The sequence below is a fragment of the Carcharodon carcharias genome, chromosome 21 (assembly GCF_017639515.1).
Source record: "Carcharodon carcharias isolate sCarCar2 chromosome 21, sCarCar2.pri, whole genome shotgun sequence".
Lineage (NCBI taxonomy): Eukaryota > Metazoa > Chordata > Chondrichthyes > Lamniformes > Lamnidae > Carcharodon > Carcharodon carcharias.
This window is the reverse complement of record NC_054487.1, coordinates 69,370,393-69,390,947: the sequence shown is the minus strand read 5'-3', so window position 1 is coordinate 69,390,947 and position 20,555 is coordinate 69,370,393. Positions and strand designations below refer to the sequence as shown.

The window sequence follows — 20,555 nt, the reverse complement described above, 5'->3', positions numbered from 1 at the left end:
CTCACAGCTCACACACTCAAGCCCATCACACATGCACAGGCATCTCACTCACTGCCAGCTCAAGGGACATCACCCTTTCTTACACACACACTCTCATATGTCCATCTGGCCTCATCTCCTCTGGAGACTGCCTCCTCAGTCCTCACCATCTTGAGGCCACTTTCACAGATCAAGATGCGGCCCCCACACACACCCTGGGACACCCTCATTTCTCAGTACAACTCTTGTCCTGCAGCCCCTTCCCTTCCCCTAGCAAGCCCTAGTCCTGCAGCCATTGAAAAGCCACCCACATGTTGCTGATCTGGTAGGTAGAGACCTGCCCGTGAGGTCCCCTAAAAGTGATGTGGTTCCGTCTGTGAAGCCTGGCGCTGATGATGCGAGTGCTAACTGAAGCAAGGTGGGCAAACAAACCTTGAAGTCCCGAGCAAAGTGCAGCCCGCCAAGTGCATGCCTTGTTGTGAAACATGTCACCGTGCTTTCCAGCTGATGTGGGTGGATGATCCAGTGTGGGATGGGTGGGGGGGGGGGGGTTGTGGGTGGTTGCGGTTGGTGGGTGAGTCTGGTAGGTTGGCCTTATAATGATTTGCTGATGTATTATAATGAGGTTCCCGACATCTGATGGCGGGGAACATGGCCCCCCATTGACGGGCTGAGCAGACGACTGCAAACTGCTTTCACGACGATTTTTGGCCTTCTCGCCACATTGTCCGCTCACCCCACCGACTGGGGTGCAACACCAGTGGACGTGGAAAATCCCAGCCAATGTGTATGTATCCAAGTGAAGTTCCTTTCCACTCACACACTGGTCAACTCATTTGGCACTAGGTAAGGCCACAATTCAAAGCTAATCTCTCTGAATATAAACCATGTTTTATATTGTGTCACTCAGTGTTCTGACTCCCACTTATATGTTCACTAACTCAGAATTTTGGATACATTAGATCCAAGCCTCCCTCACATTAACAGCTTTGACACCTTCACTACCACAAATATTTTAATTAATAACACACCTAATTAAAAGCAAATCTGTTGTGCTAATGTAAACAAAACTCTAATAAACGTTTACACTAATTATTTAACCTGTTATAAATGACCCATTTACAACTGCTGTTTGGTGCAATTTTTTTAATTCTTTCGAAGTAGGTGAGGAAGCAGATAAAACAATCTGGTTCTCCTCATTTTAACCTGTTTTCACTTATTTGAGTTTATCTTTTACCTTTCTTGAAGACAAGCTGGCTTCATTTTGAATGGTGAGGGACCAGATGAAACACATGGCCTGATCTCTGGTACAGGCTGACCCTGGGGATCGATGTTAACACTTACAGTGCCAGGGACAGACCCAGGCTGTACCATACTGTTTGCAATTTTAACCTCTGGCTGTGGCTGCTGCACAGGAATAGAAGAAAGGTCGATTGACTGATGCTGTTGTTTATCCTGGTTGATTTGAAAGTGAAGTTTTTCTTTCAACCTGTATAGAAACTGATAGATGTAAAAATAGCATTTAGCTATGGAGAAGGTGAATTAAACATAGCATTAAATAAAACTTCTCCTGCCAAATCCAACATGGAATGAACATTCATGAAGTAATTGAGGCAAATTGAGTAGATGCATTTAAAGGGAGACAAGATAAGCATATGAGGGAGAAAGACATAAAGGGTTATGCTGAGATAGTGAGATGAGGAAGGAAGGCAAGAGGCTCCAATGAAACATAAATTCTGATATGCACTGGTTAGGCCAAATGATACATTCTATGTAATTCTGTCTAAATCATTAGAACAAATATAGATCCTTTCAGCCCCTAAATCATGTTACTTCTACACAGTTTTGTATGCTGGCAAACACAATATCAAAAATGAGACCAAGCTAGACTTTGTATTGCAATTCCTTAATGGCTTCCAAATAGATTGAACTATATTGTAGGGCTGGGGGCAGTGGGAAACCACTCAAGTACAATTTTCCATCCCGATTTCAAATAAAATATGGTCTTCAATTATTTTTAAATAATCTACTCAGAGTAGAGTTTTAGTCATGTAATGTGTAACTTTACCAAGACAGTGAAGATCTGTAAAGATTTGTTTTAATGTTGAGACTGAAAAAAAACCAATTCCCCTCATCTGCTTTCTTCATTCCATTTGCATCATACTCCATTCCCACCTAGTGAATGGGCAGAAGAGCTACTCCCAAGATTTCTCCAATGCCTCTTCAACATTACTTACCAGACAGTTTGTAGAGATGATCTCCTCGGGTTATCTTTCCCCCTGTAGGAAGGGGATTATGGTCTCCAGCTACCCCTTCCCCATGATGATGAAGCTGAGATCAGAACTCAACATGAGGAAGATCAGAAATGCAAAACCATATCAAACCATCGCTGCCACGGCCAAACAAAAAATATCAATTTTTGCACCAAGTTCACATTTTATCACTGGGCCAAACATTCATCTGTCTGTATTTGTTGCCTTGCCCAGTGGAATCTTGCAACCATAAAATTGAAATATTTAAAATATAATGGGGTAGAAATTTGACTTGGATGGTGGCACTAAATGGGTGTTACTGGATCCCATTATATGCGGCAACTAATGTTTAATTCCGCTGAATGCAATGGAATCGATACCATTTTGTACCATGGGCCAGGATGAATTTCCACCCCATGTCTTTAAGCGACTTAGTATTTATATTCATTCACAGTTTTGGCAGAATGAACTTTCGAACATTTCTGAACAAGTGATATGGGGGAGAAAAGCAATATTCTCTCCAAGCTGCAGCCCCACAAATGATAATGATGCGCATGTAACAATATAAATATAAATTGCACGATGAACACTCTAATTACACCCGCACAAGATGAGAGATAGGTTTTTTGTTTTAAAATACAATGCACCAGCACAGTTAATTGCAAAATACACAATTAAAGGAAGGAATCTTACCATTAAACATGTAATGACAATAACAAAGGCAGTGAGGAATATAACAACAGCATAGACACCTTCTTTGTTCCAGATTCCATCCCTCCCATGCTCTCCATGCAGAAGTTTTTTCTGATAAGAAACAAAAGATTGATATTAGTCCAGACTGCTAAATATCTGTTCCACATTGCGTTTTATTTCACAACACTAAACTTGTAATGTACACACCTGTCACAGTTAGGAACTGCAAACCACAAAAATAATTCAGACAAATGCACTTGCCAAAAATATTTACTGATCTGGTTTGGAAACATAATTCTCCCACTTATCTGTTCAAACAATTTCAAATGAAGTCAAGCCAGAGACACAGACCAGCTTACAGGAACACTTCTAATCATATGCAAAAAAAAATGTTTAATTGTTTAAAGGGATTTCAATGCCTTTTTTGTGTCAAGAACACCCCACTCTAAGAATCTGGTTTCCTGGCCATCACAAGATTTCTTCCTGCAGCACCTGTGAAGTCCAGTGATGCGGCTTTTGCCGAACTAGTTAAACGTTAGTTGATATTAATCTTTCCCAGGCCATTTCCCTTTCTGCTTCCTTTCATTGACTCCTTGTGGCCTTTGCTTCCACGGGTACCAAGTAACCTCCAGTGTCTCACCTAAGTAGCTATTTTTCAAATGTAACACTAGACAAGTGAGCATCAGCAAGCTATTTTAACACAGGGAAGCATGTTCTTTTGTATTTTTTCATGGAATGTGAGCCTTGCTGGTAATGCCACCATTTATTGCCCGCCCCTAATTGCCCTTGAGAAGGTGATCGTGACCCTTCTTTAACTGTTTCAGTGCGTGTAGTGTAGGTAAACCCACAGTTCTGTTAGGTAGGGGGCCCCAGGTTTTTGACCCACTGATAATGAGGAAACAGTGATATGGTTCCAATTCAGAGTCTGTGTGACTTGAAGGGGAACTTGCAGGTGGTGGTGCCCCCAACTGTCTGCTGCACTTGTCCTTCCAGATGTTGAATTGCAGGTTTGGAAGATGCTTTTCGAAGAAACCTTAGAAAGCTGTTGCTGTGTATCTTGTAGATAGTACACACTGCTACCATTGTGCATCGGTGATGGAGGGTGTGAATGTTTAAGATGGTGGATAGGGTGCCAATGGATGGTATCGAACTTCTTAGTGTTCGAATTGCTCTCCTCAAGGCAATGGAGAATATTCCACTACACTTCTAAATTGTGCCTTGCATACTGTGGACAGGCTTTGGGAGTCAAACAGTGAGTTACTCACCACAGAAAACCCAGCCTCTGACCTGAACTTGTACCACTGTATTATGTGGCTAATGCAGCTGTTCCTGGTCAATGGTGACCCCCAGAATATTGATGGTGAGGGATCTAGTGGGTGCAACACTATTGATTGTCAATGAGACATTGAGACATGATTCTCTCTTGTTGGAGATGATCTTTGCGCTGCACTTGTGCTGTGCAAATGTTACCTGCTACTTATCAGCCCAAGCCTTAATGTTGTTTTGGTCAGACTGCTGAATTACCTGAAGAGTCCTGGTCCTGTCCTTGTCCAGTATCCATTTCAGCAGGGCTTTGCTGAAGAGAATTTAGGAGCATGGGATGCTGGCCAGTTGTTGCATACTGAAACATAGATTCTTTGGCCGGAATCTTCCATTCGGAGTCTAAGTTCGAGATCGAAGCAGTTGTGGGAGTGGTTTTCACTGGGGGTGTGGAGGGTTGGCTGACCACATGCAATCTTGCACTGTTCAGCTCATTACATACACATCCATGAAGAGTTCGCCAATTCTCACTGCAGGGAAAGCAGGAAGTCGACGTCCCTGCTATTATCTCATGGGGTCGAAGATCCAGGAACCATATTTAAAGGACACCCAGGTGCCCTGCACTGTCGCTCCCCGGGCGCCCTGCACTGTCGCTCCCTTCCACCTTTGCCCAGCCACTGCTCCTCCCTTCCCTGTTAACCCTTCCTCCCTCCCTAGTTCATCCTCCAAGCAACTTGCACTGCTACCACCTGCTCTCAAGCTTAGGTGCCCCCAAAGAGGACAATGCAGTAGCAATGTCTGAAGAGATTAATGTCTATAATGTTATTGAAAATTATTGTTAAAAATAGGCCAGGATTTTCCACATGTCAGGCAGGCTCAATGAGAGCGGGCGCAGAGCAGACCATCGCCCGCGATCAGCTCGGCACTGTGATTTCACACGGGTGAGCCAATTAAGGCCTGCCCTGTGTGGATCACGAATGGTAGTGCTGGGCACTGCCCGTGTGAGTGGAGGGAGGAGGGAGAGTTGGGTCCAGAGCGCTTTTGCTCATGCACGCGAAAGAGCGCTTCAATCTCCCTGAGGCATGGAGCTGCCTCAGGGAGATTAAAGAGCTTTTTAAAGATATTATTAAAAACATTAAAAATGAAACATGTCCCCCCATGGAACGTGTTCTTATTTTCGAAATAAAGTTTTTATATAATCAGTATTAGCTTTAGGAAACCTCACCCCGCTCATGGATGAGGCTTCCGAAAAAACGTAAAGGCTGCTTGGCCTTTTGGCCTGGCCGCTAACCATTAGGTTGGATGGGCTGCATAAATTTTGAATTAATTAGCACGTTAATGGCCTTAATAGGCCTTTCAATTATCGGCGGACAGCGCGATGACTTCGGGACGCACACCTGACATCATCACACATCATTTTGCATTCCGGCGTATAGGACCCACCCTCACACACCAAATGCAAAATTCTGCCCATAGACTTTAGTGGTGTCTGTGTGTGTGTGTGTGTGTGTGTGTGTGTGTGTGTGTGTGTGTGTGTGTATGTGTGTGTGTCTTAATTGGATTAAAGCCAGTTAGTCTGGGTGCTTTTAGGTATAGAAAGAAGTAGGTTTGAAATGGTAATTAGATAAACATGGGGAAGTTTGCAAACATAGATGTCAAGGGGGAAATTTGCATTTTTTAATAAAGCATTCAAGAGTGTGAGTAAAATCTTGTACCTAGCTGGGAGACGCCAAGCAATGTATTTATATTACTAATAAAATTAATGGGATGAAAATGTTATTGTCAGAAGATGTGATGTTAAAAAACTGGTAATACAATGGGAAATTTACATTCAAGTGAAAGATTGGTATAAACAGAAAAGAGTTTGTGTGTGTGTGTGTATAAGGGAGAGGCATTTTAGATCTATCCAGCCTCTACACCCGCAATTGTGTCTGCAAGGAACCTCATTTTGGATTTGTAAGATCAAATGTGCTTTGCCTGGAGTCTTTTAAAATCTGGGTTTTACAGTTGCCTCAACAGGAGTGTAACTGAAAGTCAGATTAATTAGGGGATTTTTGTAGTTATTATAGTAGTAGTTCTGTAGACATATGTATTTGCTTACAATTTTTCTTGTATCAATAAATGTTTAATTTAGTTTTGTAAAAAACCTCGAGACTTGGTGGTCTTATTGCTACTGAATTCAAAGCCTGCATCTCAAAACATATAAATTGCAAAAATGGGCTGTGACAGTTGTTTCAAGTTTCCCTGTGGGCAACTCAGCCTTTAACATTGGCTGTGTCATAATAATCAGGGGTTCTTGGTGGGATACATTTGAAATTCCTTGATTTTTTTTAGAATTGGTGGATCTTAAGGCAACAAGTATGAGAAGCAATTTAAATTCAGGAGTGGGTGTTTTGGAAGTGGTGAGACTGCAAAAAATGGCTGTATCTATGGCTAATTTTTTTTTTGGAAGTAGAAGATCTAACTCTGGGTTACAAAAAGTATCCAAGAGCAAGTTAATCGAGTTAGCGGATAAATTACAGTTGGGGGCTAGGAAATCAGGCACAATTGAAATGATAGCACAGCATTTGAAGTTGGAAGGAATACCTGAGAGACAGAGTTCTCCAAGGGGTGGTTCATTGGAATGGGCTCAAATTCAGTTGCAAATGAAAATGATTGAATTGGAAGAAAAGGAAAGAGACAGGGCATTCCAAAGGGAACAGGCAGAAAGGCAGGAGAAAGAAAGAAAATAGGAAAGGGAGTTAGGAATTGTGAAAATAAAGAAGGAGGAAAGAGAAAAAGAGAGAGGGAAAATTCCAACCGAAAATGTTGGCAGTTAAAAAAGAAATGCCAGGAGGTGAGGAAGGACATACCTCTAGAGTAGAACCCTGTGGGAGGATGTTTAAATTTGTACACATTCTTCCAAAGTTTGAGGAAAATGATATTGAAACATTCTTTATTACATTTGAGAAGATAGCTAAACAGCTGAAATGGCCACAGGAGTACTGAACATTATTGTTACAGTTTAGGTTGGTGGGTAGAGAGTATGAGGTGTATACTTTGCTGTCAGAAGAAGTATCAGTGATGGAAAAGGCTACTTTGAGTGCATATGAATTGGTTGTGGAGGCATACAGGCAGGAATTTAGGAATATGAGAAAACAGCCTGGGAAAACTTATGTTGAGCTTGAGAGAGTAAAACAAAGTAATTTTGACTGGTGGATACACGTGTTAAAATAGAGACAACATATGTAGCTCTTAGAGAGGTAATTCTTTTGGAAGAATTTAAAGATTCAATTCCTTCAATAGTAAGAACTCATGTGGAGGAACAGAGGGTTCAAATGGTAAGACAAGCAGCAGAGAGAGCCAATGATTACGAGTTAGTGCATAGAGCTAAACCTTTTTTGTCACCCTTTTAAATCCGTAAAGGATAGAAAGTGGGAAGGTGAAGGAAGTTGGGTAGTCAGGGAAGAGGAGTAGCTGTAAAGTCCAAGGAAGTTTTTGTTCAGAATAAAAATGAAGATGCTGACAGTAGAAGGGACATTCGAAAGCTGTGGTGTTTTCATTGTAATAAAGTGGGCTGCATGAAGTCAATGTGTTGGAGCTTGCAGGGAATATCTGTTGGAATTATTGAGGTGCAGCAAAGTTCTGGAAGTAAAAATATTGTGGATTCTGAGATTCATGCACAGAAAAAAAATGGTATGTGTACAAGTAAAACAGGGGGAATCAGTGATAGGTAAAGAAGTGGGAATATGTAAGAGAATTCTGAGGAGCAGGTTGCAGAAATGTTTGAAGATTTTGTGTGTGAAGGGAAAGTCTTTCTATGTGTACTGGGTGGAGTAGGTAAATATGTTACATTTTAAGAGACACAGGGGCTAGTCAATCCTTAATGTTGTGGGATAGTGATATTTATTGTTCAGAGGGAGTATTGCAGGGACATGTGATAATAAGTGGGTTTCATGGAGATGCTAAACCTGTTCCATTGTGGAAGATAAATTTAAAAAGTAAATGGAAAACAGGTGAAGTTATTGTTGGAGTAGTGGAAAAATTGTCCATTGCAGGAGTTCAGTTTATTCTGGGTAATTATATAGCTGGATCACAAATCTGTGTGATGCCTAAGGCAGTTGAGCAGCCTGTAGAAGTGTTTTCAACAGAGCTGTTACAGATGGAGCATCCTCGATTGTGATTGTGGATTGTGATAATGAGATCACAGGCGCACAGGTTGAAACAAGAAGGACAGACAGTTCAAAGGCAGGAGGAAGGTATTGAAATCCAATTAGCTGGCACTGTGTTTGATAACATTGTTCAGGAAGAAAGCCTGGGAGAAGTATTTAACTCAAGGCAGTTAATTGAGTTGCAGCAAAAGGATTTGCAATTGAAACAGTTATGTCAGAAAACTTACTCGGAAACAGAAGCAAAATGTATACCAGAATGTTATTACCTTAAGGGTGATATTTTAATGAGAAAATTGAGCTCGGATCATGTCTTAGCAAATGAAAGCTAGAGGAAGGTACATCAGATTGTTATCCCAGTTGGGTATAGAAATGAGATTCTGAGGATTGCTCATGAAATTCTAATGGGGGGACATTTAGGAATTAGAAAGGCACAGGCAAAAGTACAGAAACATTTTTATTGGCCAAGATTGCATAGGGATGTAGTCAAATTCTGTAGAACATGTTACACATCAGATGATAGGGAAACCACAAGTAATGATTAAGCCGGCATCTTTAATCCCAATAACAGCCTTTGAAGAACCTTTTACTAGGGTCATGATTGATTGTGTAGGACCCCTCCCTAAGACTAAAAATGGAAATCATTACTTATTGACAATAATGGATGTGTCTAGCAGGTTTCCTGAAGACCTTTCAGAAATATTTCAACTAAGAAGATTGTGGAAGAGTTAGCTAAATTTGTTGCAAGATAAGGCTTACCTAAAAAAAGAGACAATGAGATCAGGGTCCAAATTTTATGTCACAGCTGCTTAAGGAAGTAATGAACAGTTTGGGGAGAAAACAATTTAATTCAATAGCTTATCATCTGGAGTTACAAGTGGCTTTGGAAAGATGGCATCAAACTTTAAAAACTATGATGACAGCATACTGTCAGGATTATCCACAAGATTGAGATAGAGGATTTCCATTCTTGTTATGTTATTAGGGACGCTTCTAATACATTGACTGGTTTTAGTCCTTTTGAACTAGTTTATGGTCATGAGATAAGGGGACCACTGAAATTGATTTATGATAAATTGGTGGGTCAAAATCTACTACTTTCCTGGATTATGTATCAAACTTCAGAGAGAGATTGAGCAGAGCATGTGAGTTGGCTAGGGAACATTTAAATATATCACAGCAAGTAATGAAAGTGAAGGCAGATAAGAAAGCTAAAGCTCACAGCTTTATTGCTGGAGAGAAAGTGCTAGTTCTGTTACCAATACTGGGGAACTCATTAAAGGCAAGATTTAGTGGGCCTTACAGGATTGAAAAGAAATTGAGCGAAGTAAATTATTTAATAAATACTCCAAATAGAAGAAAGAAGCAGAGGGTGTGTCATTTAATATGCTTAAAAAGTACTTTGACAGGGAAGAGGACCAAAATGAGGTGTTAGTGGTGGTAGATAATGAGAAAGAGATAGAAATGCAGGACTCTCAATTTGATTTTCCTCTAATCAAGTCATATAATGAGGGGGCACTTGAAAATTTAAATGTAATGTTGTAATATTACCTTCCAGCCAAGTGTCAAAGTGGTTTGGAAAAGCAAATCTATTTGTGGGAATACTTTGAGGAGGTCAGGTTTAGCTATACATGATGTATCTGTAACAGTTTCATCTTTGATAAGGCAACATCTGCATAGATTAAATCTGGCAAAGTTATCACAAGCATAGAAAAAAATTCATTTCATGCTGCAAAATGATATCATTGAGCCTAGTTGCAGAAATTGGAGTTCACCCAAGGTACTGGTACCAAAACTGGATAGAACACAAAGACTGTGGACTATCAAAAGGTGAATGCGGTGACAAAAGCGGATTCATATCTTATACCATGGTTGGAGGATTGTATTTAGAAAGAGGGACAATCAAAATTTATCACAAAGGTTGACTTGCTAAAAGGATATTGGCAAGTACCATTATCAGAGAGAGCAAGGGAGATATCAGCTTTTGTGACACCAAATGTACTATATCAGTTTAAACTCATGCCTTTTGGTTTGAAGAATGCACCTGTGACATTTCAAAGCCTGATGAACAAAGTACTTGCAGGTCTAAGCAATTGTGCTGTTTATACTGATGACTTAATAGTTCTCAGTCAGACATGGGATGAGCATTTACAGCATCTGGAAGAATTATTTACTCAATTATAAGAAGCTAATTTGTTGATGGACTTGGATCAACTGTGCCAGCACAGCTTTCTACAAATTACAGCAGTGAGTGTTTGACAATGAAGACCTCCACAAGTCAACAAAGGTCCTACTGTACAGAGCGGTTCTCATCACACACTCCTGTACTGCAGTGAAACCTGGCCGGTATATCAGCGACACATAAGAGTGCTAAAGAAATTCCATCAGCAATGCCTCCTCTGCATCCTCTGGATTCATTGGAAGGACAGTCAAACAATTGCTAATGTTCTTCTTGAAGGCAGCTCCACAAGCATTCAGGCAAAAATCCTGCAAAATCAACATCAATGGACTGGATACGATGACAGGGTGACGGAAAAGTGTCCTTCCCTACCAGTTTTTCAACTCTCAGATGGCCAACATTCTAGGGAAGGACAAAGAAAACACTTGAAAGGCACCCTGAAGCTCTCCTTGAAGCACGGTGGCAGTGACATTAATGACTGGGAGGAGCTTGCTGCCAATTGCTCAGGATGACGACAACTTGTCCATCAAGCTGTATCACGCTTTGAGTCCCAAGCCTTAATGATGAGGCAGTGTGGTGGCAGCGAAGGAAAGAAAAGGAACAAATCCTGCACCATGGATCCCACTTCCTCGAGGGTCATCCTGCCCCATGTTCCCAAGGTTCTATGGGTCAAGAATTGGCCAATTTGGTCAAATGAAGACCCAGGGCAGAAACTCATGACACCGAGTAGACGTCATCCTTGAAATGAGGGGCAGCCAATGATGATAAAACCAGCTCTATCCTTTTCAATGTTACTTCCATCTAAAAAAAACTAGCAGCAGCCAAGCACAAAATTACAAAGCTGTATAATGATGCGATTAATTTTCAAAGTGCTTGGTTTTCCTATAGCAAGTGATAGAAAAGGCCCAATTGCACAACTGTAAGCCAATTTTGTTGCATTAAGGGGCATCATTGTGTGTATTAGTGTTGCATACATTTTTTCAAAGTCTGCAGTCAAAAGTTGTGTGTGCATTTGTTTGGATTGCATCTGCCTTAATTGAACGTATTACCTGTATGTCTTATGCAATATTTTTTTCTCTAAGTTCATTAGCAAACTTAAAGTTTGCAAAAAGTTTGCAAGTTTAAAGCAAGAATTAAATGTGTTTGAAAGATAAACAGATACATCGTAGCACTGGAATATACAGAAAACAGTACAACCTGTTCTTCACAAAATTGCAGACGGAAGCTAGAGATGATTTCCTTGTATACCAGTTTATTTGCCTTAATTGTGTGCCTTGGACTTACAAAAGAAGTAGCATCTGCATAAGGAAGTCTGGGAAGTGCACATCAGCCAGAATTTAATGCCCTTCCCAGTGGCAAGATTCGTGGCGGGGGGCACTTAATCAGCTGGGAGGGTGGTAGGTGGGGTCCCTGCCACCGCCCTGTCTCCACCCCGATAATGCCCTTTGCAGAAAGACACATGGTTAGCTTTTGACATTTGATCCCCCACCACTGACGCACAGTGGCAGCGGTGTGTACCCATACACAAGATGCACTGCAACAATTCACCAAGGCTCCTTTGACAGCACCTTCCAAACCTGCGACCTCTACCTAGAAGAACAAGGGCAACAGACACGTGGGAACACCACCACCTATAAATTCCATCCCAGCCACACACTGTCCTGACTTGGAACTATATCAGTGTTTCTTCATTGTTGCTGGATCAAAATCCTGGAACTCCCTCCCTTTGGGTGTACTTACTTCGGGTGGAATGCAATTCGCTGCCACCTCCTTAGGGGCAATTAGAGATGGGCAAAAATGCTGGTCTTGCCAGCGATGCTCACATCCCATGAAAGAATAAAAAAAAGGTCCTTCAATTTTCTGTTTTTGTTTTACTCTTTTCTGAATCTAATTCCCTTTCTAGGGTTCGAAAATCTGCTGTTTGTGGGAAACATATATACATCTCCCAGTTCCAGTAAACCCTCTGGAGAATATTTGTATGTGAGTGCTCAACACCAATTCTCAAGGGCAATTAGGGATGGGCAATATATGCTGGTCTTGCTGGCCACATATTCCATGAACAAATAACTAAAACAAATACCCTTAACTAACCTCCAGGCCTACAACGGATAACTTTGCCGGAACACAATATAGCAAAACAAACTGAACTACCTGACTCAGCCAGGACTCAAACTTCAAAGATGTCAAATAAGCACCTGCTCAGCTGTCATCAGGCCAGCTCCAGTAAACAACAGTGAGATGAATCGGCGGTTTGCCATCTTCCATTCTGAAAGAATTCCAAGCTTGCGGAAATACAAACAAGTTTCGTGCACACAGCCACAATAAACCAAGATTTGCCAACTCAATCAGCCAGAATTCCTTTATCATTACTTCCAGCCAGTTGCTCTTTATATACCTATAAACTATTAGGTCATGTGTGCCATACCAATTTCTGTAATATGGCTCGATTTGTAAATGTGTAATTTCCTGGCAGCAATCTACATCTGTTGATAAACCTTGCTTGTGTTATGCCATGATTTTGTTTCATATTTTATGCATCAATATTTAACATTGAAACTCCATTAATTTAATGGTTGTTGCTGTTCCTGCTGCTCCAATCATTGATAGATTTTTTTTTTTGGTATGCCCATTGTTTAATTATTTTTTTAATTCACTGTTGTCTTCTGTTTCATTACTTAATTTGTTGGTGCACCCACTGCTATGTTCTTACTTTGTTGGGTTTTCCATGACTGATGATTTGGTGTGACTGATGCAACCTGGGTTCACTGGTACCTGCCACTCCAATACTATATTCAATGCATTGTATGCTTACTGTTCTATAATTGCACTGATTCGATGATGTTTGCTGTCCTGTTAATTTATTAACATGCTCTCTGCTCCAGTAATTTGTCCCTTTGATGCTGTGCCTGCTGCTCCATTAATTTATTTGCTGCTGTGCCCAGTAGTATATGAATTTATCGATTCATTGTCACCTGCTTCCAAATTTAATTTGTTGAAGCCTGCAGTTCCATTAATTTCTTCAATGACTGGTGCCCTCTAAAGTGTCACATTATTAACTTGCTGGTGCCTGCTGCGTTGTGAAGTTATTAAGTGGTGTCTGCTGCCCCAGTCATTTATTCACTGAATGACGCCTGTTCAGTTCATAAGGTCATGGGCGGAATTTTGTGGCCCTTAACGCCGGTGGAATTTTCCGATCCCACCGAAGTCAATGGACTTTTGAATGGCTTGCTGCATTTTCCAGCCGCACACTATGATGGAGCCGTAAAATCCCGCTCCATAAGATTATAAGAAATGGGAGCAGGAATAGGCCATTCGGCCCATTGAGCCTGCTCTGCCTTTCAATAAGACCTTGGCTGATCTGATGGCGGTCTTAACTCTACTTTCCTGCCTGCCCCCCATATCCCTCGGTCAATCAAAAATCTGTCTAATTCATCCTTGAATATAATCAATGACCCAGCCTCCCCTGCTCTCTGGGGAAGAGAATTCTAAAGGCTGATGACCCTCTGAGGGAAGAAATTCCTCCTCCATTTCTTAGTAGAGCTGCAAAGTTCATCAGTATCCTTTCATTGCCACTACTGGGATGTTGGATAAGTGGTTTGTATTGGTTTCTATGGATTCAGTTTTCTCTTGCAATTGAAGTGTTTAAATAAAAGTAACATTTATTCTGAGCCGCGGGACTCATTTACCTCAGACCAGTGAACTGCAGACATGTGCTGGACATCTTCAGGTTGCCATTAGCAGCCCTCAGGTAGGCCTGGAGGTGAGGAGGGTTTCGAAGGAGATTGGGAGCGACAGGAGGTGGTGATTAGGAAAGGGAGGGAGGCAGCAATCAGCTCAGAGCTGGAGGCAGCCAGGTACTGGGGCAAGAGGTTGTTGGAATTAGCCTGTAGTTTTAATGTGCAGTTGGAAGGATCACTTCTATTGTTCCCAGTTTCTTACAAAACTTTTTTTTATCGCAGCCTGCAACTAATCTCTTAAGGATTGCTGGTTAGGCTACATCTGGACCTGGTTTTCCTAAATGCAGCCAGTTGAACAAAGCTGCATTCAGGCCATAAGGTTGCCAACTGTGACTAAATATATTCCTGGAGGTTTCATCACATGACTGCCCCCATGCTCCAGCCATTATTTGGCCAGCACATCCATCCTTGTGACTTGCTGCCTTCCTACACTAACTGGAAAGCAAAAAGACTCATTACTTAAATGGATGACGATTGACTGTCAGCCAAACAGCCTTGCACACGAAAGAGCGCACTCATCTCCCTGAGGACAAGTACTGCCTCAGGGAGATCGGCTGTACATTAAAAAATCTGAAAAATAGAAAAAAATTTCCCTGACATGTCCCCTCATGTGACACTGGCACATGAGTTGGGACATGTCCATCACTTTTACACACACTTTAATTAATTTTTTTAAAACCTGCACGAAACCTCATCCCGCCCGTGGATGAGGTTTCATGCTTTTTCTAATGCCCGCCAGGGCTCCTGGCTTGTCCATTAATTAGTTTAATGACTCTGTCAATGGTCTCAATTGGCCATTGACAGGTCGGTGGGTGCACAGCTGATTCTCCTGCGCCCCCACCTACCTGAGAATTTAAATGGGGCGGGGTGAAGTCGGGGATTCCGCCCAACGTCACCGCGCGTCATTTTATGCATCGGCGAACGGGCCCCGCTCACCAACCGGAAAATCCTGGCCATTAGGATATAAGCACATTGTTGGGGCACAGTAGATTTCACTCCGCAAGTGACTCTGTGATGTCCTCCTTTTGAGTTCTGAATGTGGGGAGCAGCTGCTAAACGTGTTCAAATGATTCAGTCCTCCAGACATCCCTCATAGTAAACATAGGAACTATTAGATCAAAAAGAGAGACCAAGGATCATTTAGCTTGCCTTCTACCATTCTTGTGCCCCCTATCCTGTTCTCGCCTTTCATCCTCAAAAGTAAAAACAACTACCAAAAACATGAAAATGAGAAATAAGTTTTTCCTATTCTTAGAATTCACTTCACATTGAGCCACTGTTCCATGAAAGCTTTAGTCACATTCCATAGTAAAATCATTGTTCTATCCAGATATGGGGCAACTTTTTCCCCCCGTCAGGGGTGGGGGGGGATGTGTGGAGCAGGCGTGGGGGGGTCAGGTTCCTGATTGGCGCTCCCAGTTGGGGGCACGCCGCCAGTGTGACGTCCACCAGGAAGCTCAATGTGCTCCCTGTGCAGGCGGGCAGGGGGATTCCCTCAGCCGGGAGTGTGCTGTTTCGTGAATGTGCACGAAAGAGCACACAGATCTCCCTGAGGCTAAGTGCTGGCTCAGGGAGATTGGCTCAGATTTGAAACATTAAATAAAGATGAGAAAAAAAATTACTGATATGTCCCCTCATGTGCCACTGTCACATGAGCTGGGACATGTCAATTTCTTTTATGTAGAGATTTTATACAAATTTTAATAGCCTCATGAAACCTCATCCTGCCCGTGGATGAGGTTTCACAGGCTGCATCTTCCGGGCGGGATGAGATTTCATGAGGGCATTAAAATTTGTATAAAATCTCTAAATAAAAGAAATTGACATGTCCCAGCTCATGTGACAGTGGCACATGAGGGGACATGTCAGTAATTTTTTTCTAACCTTTATTCAATGTTTCAAACATGAGCCAATCTCCGAAGCAGCGCTGTGCCTCAAGAAGATCTCTGCGCTCTTTTGCATGCATGCGTGAGGGAATCCCCCCACCAACACAGCAAGCGCATAGCGCTTCCTGGCAGACGTCACACTGGGCGGGCCTTCATTGGTCCGCCCATGTAATATGGCAGAGCACCCCCAATCGGGGTGCTGATCGGGAACCCACCCGCCCGCTCCTGCTCCCACACATCCCACACCCCCACCCCACCCCCGACGAGGGGAAAATGTTGCCCCATGTTTTTTCAGAAGGCCACCTGGACCCTTCGCCTGCTCTCTAACCTTAAGGTTGGATGGGCAGGTCCATTAATCATTTTAATTGCATTTTTAATAGCCTTAATAGGCCTTTGACAGTTCGGCGGACGCGCAGCTGACCGGAAGTTGCAGCCCATGGTAAACAAAATGAATACAATCAGAAGTGAGAGAGATCTGCTTCCTACATTCGAGACTTTAGAATCTGGCTGGGTCAAAATCCTGGAACTCCCTCCCAAACAGCACTGTGTGTGTACCTGCACCACATGGACTACAGCAGTTGAAGAAGGTGGCTCATCATCACTATCTCAAGGGCAATTAGGAATGGGCAATTAAAATTGCTGGCTTAGCCAGTGACACCCAAGTCACGTGGAAGAATTTTTAAAAAAATCAAAACAAGTCTTATCTGCAAGAGCATATTTTACAACAATGTAGAATAACAATTTCTACAGTTCAATGTAAAAATACACAGAAACGAACTGAATGAGAGTAACTATAGATAGCATTATTTATTGATCAGACATTTTGGTTAATCTCTATTTTTTTCTTTTATGAGCTTTCTCTTAGAACACACAGTAAGCTTAGTCAGACTTGCAGCTCAGCTTAGCTTAGAAGTATCTGGTTCAACCAACAAGTCTTCCAAAATAGGTAGAGATCTGCATATATTTCTCGATTGAGACCATTAAAATTGAACAGTTGCTTACCTCAGTTGTAACCTGTGTTATGCCAAACTGTGACAGACTTTGGTGCAGCATATTCACATTGAGCGACTGCATCACTTCGTTAGAAGGTATTGGATCTAACATGCCATTTTTATTGTTCATTGAAGATATATAAAATTCAATGCAGTTTTTCTTGCCCTGTGTTATTTTCCAAATAACATAAAGTTGATAATGATATTACTGGTTAAATAATTCACCCAACTCTCAGCTCATTTCTGCATTATATTTATCGAAAGAATAACTTTACATCTACCTACAGTTCTTAGCAGTGTAATTTATGTATGCATTTTTTACATTTGGAAAGCATTTAATATATTAATATAATTAATATTATTCTAAAGTGCAGGACAGTATCAATAAGGTTACACAAATATCCAAAACAAAATCAATTAAGAGAAAGCAGCAATATTCTAGGGCTCACTTATTCATCATATACACTCCATTTGTGAGATATTTAATCAGAATTTATAGCTGATAGATTATAAAAACCAAGGACACAGTGGTGACAATAGGATAGATTATTGCAGTATCTTTCATAAAGCTGCTGGTATTACTGTACATTTTGGGGTCCATTAGTTCTTATCTGTCTTCATTAGCTCTTCTGCATGTTTCAAGTAACTGCCAACAATATTGAAAATGACTGTGCTATAAACTGTTAATTTGTCCTCTGACATTATACTGGACATTTGTACATATTAAAAAGAAAAGGACAATGTGTTAATGGAGAATTGCTTTTCTTCTGTGGTTGCTGATACATCATCAAGCAATAACTTATCTAACGTAATTAAATTATTGTAATTATGGCACTGTAAGATTAATCAAATAAAATGCTTCACCTTTTATTTTAAAAACACCTATCTTTTATGCAAAGTGATACTGTGATGATAGTTACATCCATTAGACCATATTATGGGGTTTACCATAACACTACGTAATTTTATTAACCAAATAAAGAGGCCTGTGTGGATGGATGCTGCAAATATAGTTGCTCAATGGCTTTCAGTGGCTGTAAGGTAACTTACATTAAGGTGATTAATATGTACTTGTTGTGGTAAAAGACCCAACGCAGCAGCTATTCCTTCACGGAATATCCGAAGTAAGGTGACATTCAATTTTTTTACTTCCATTTGCATGGCCTGTAAGAAAGGACAAGATAAAATTCAACAAAAGTAGCTATAATCAGGTTTTCATTAGAAGCGTTCCACACCTGAAAAGCTCTGCTAAATATAGATCAATACTTAAGCATCTTATAATACAGCACATATTAACAAAGGAAACAAATCCAACTAAAACACTGGGATGGGGGAAAAGTTGCTAGATTGGATAGCCCCCAAGAATGGACATGGACATCACAGTATATCAACTTCATGCTGCCTAATCCTTGAAATGATGCTCACGTACAGCCAGTGCTAAGTTCATTGGCAGGATGCATCTCATGAGTGGCAGCACCACTTAAAGTTAATCTGCACTGCTTAAAGCAAGCCTGTAGCTCTTGAAGAGGAGTTTGAGATTTGAGATCTTAAAAAAAGAATGAACTAGAAGTTTAACAACGAGTCTTGGTTTCAATGGAACAATAGATGCTATATTAAGAAAGAATGTGGGAAGGGATATTTAGCTTAGGAAATACAAAAGGAAAAAGTTCAAACTTGCATTGACCATAGCAATGAACAAATAGAACAAGAAGAAAAAGAAAAAAAGAACGTTTCTCAAAAGCTAAAGTTAAGAGAGGAATCAGAAAATGAGCTTTATTTTATAGTCTGTCCAATGGCTCTGATTAGTTGTTAGTGAAGTCTCTGAGCAATGCTCAGAAATTAGAATATGAGATTTGTTGGGGAGATAAGAAAGTATTTGGCACAGCATGTTAATGTTGGAATCATGCTACAATGGAGTGCATGCTTTAGTTTGTAATCAAGAGCAGCTGCCACCAATTGGGGAAAGATTTAGGGAATTATTCCAAGGGTATCAAAAACAGTTTAACACCTAGCATAGGGGAGGAACAAGGGGAGTCTGTGGCAGTGCACCCCTTTTTGTGAATAAACCAGTGTTAAGGAAAAGGCTGGCTCCAGGTCTGTCCATATGAAAATGGCTTTAACACAACAAAAGGAGGGAAGTTTAGCACTAGAGTTATGAAACGTTCATTTGAAGCAAACCGAGGTAATTGGCCAGAGATTTCGGTTCGGCGAGCGGAGGCTGCTCGCCAAGATGTAAACTGACGCAGGGTGATGTCAGGTGTGCGTCCAAACATCACTGCGTGTCATTTAGATTTTCAGTTCGGCGGGCAGGTGTGCAGCCGAGTTGGCTGTGCGCCCGCCAAACTGTCAAAGGCCTATTAAGGCCATTTGAAAACTAATTAAACCAATAAACTGAGCTGCCCATCCAACCTTAAGGGCGGGATGAGGTTTCCTGGAGTGTTTATAAATTGAATAATTTTTTTTTTTTTAAATTCATTGACATGTCCCAGCTCATGTGACACTGTCACATGAGGGGACATGTCTTAAATTTTTTTATTTTTTTTATTCAGCTTTTTAAAACTGAAACTAATCTCCCTGAGGCACCTCTGTGTCTCAGGAAGATTTCTGCACTCTTTTGTGCTCATGCGTGAAAGAACACAGGCTCCGACTCAGGGAATCCCCCCTGCCTGCAAAGGGCGCTCAGCGCTCCTGGGCGCGCGTCACACTGGGCGGCTCTTACATGGCGGCACGGACCTGATCGGGGGCGCCGATCAGGTTCGCGCTGCCCCAATCCGCCCCTGCACAACCCCCCTGACGGGGGGAAAATTCTCCCCTATGAAACTAAGACTATCCAACTGCTTCAATTCTCTCATGTTTAAAATGTATTTTAATGTTTGCTAATCACAAATGCTTATTACTAGCAAAGATGCACCTTTATTTAATTAATTTAGTTGGCTGTTTGAAGAAAATAATGAAAGATATATTGGGATACAAATTGAATATGGCCTGTTAGCGGCTGTGAGGATCATACAAACATACGAATTAGGAGCAGGAGTAGGCCACTCGGCCCCTTGAGCCTGATCCGCCATTCAATAAGATCATGGCTGATCTGATTGTAATCTCCTGCCTACCCTGATAACCTTTCACCCCCTTGTTTATCAAGAATCTATCTACCCCAGCCTTAAAAATATTCAGAAACTCCGCTTCCACTGCCTTTTGAGGAAGGGAGTTCCAAAGACTCACGTCCCTCTGAGAGAAAAGATTTCTCCTCATTCCTGTCTTAAATGGGTGACACTTTATTTTTAAACAGTGATCCCTGGTTCTAGATTCTCCTAAAAGAGGAATCATCCGCTCCACATCTACTCTGTCAAGACACCTCGGGACCTTTAAAGGTCTCAATCAAGTCGCCTCTTACTCTTCTAAACTCCAGTGGATACAAGCCTAGCCTGT

At 41.5% G+C, this 20,555-nt stretch overlaps 1 protein-coding gene across 1 annotated transcript in view; it reads right to left on the bottom strand.

The window, feature by feature from the left end:
* Nucleotides 1–20,555, bottom strand: part of LOC121293072 (receptor-type tyrosine-protein phosphatase R-like) — a 244,408-nt gene that overhangs the window by 159,098 nt on the left and 64,755 nt on the right. Inside the window, exons 3-6 of the mRNA XM_041215667.1 lie at nucleotides 18,177–18,290; nucleotides 17,137–17,292; nucleotides 2,925–3,035; nucleotides 1,217–1,479 (exon numbers count right to left, since the gene is read on the bottom strand). Coding sequence (XP_041071601.1) covers nucleotides 1,217–1,479; nucleotides 2,925–3,035; nucleotides 17,137–17,292; nucleotides 18,177–18,290 — 644 coding nt within the window. The remainder of the gene's footprint in view (nucleotides 1–1,216; nucleotides 1,480–2,924; nucleotides 3,036–17,136; nucleotides 17,293–18,176; nucleotides 18,291–20,555) is intronic.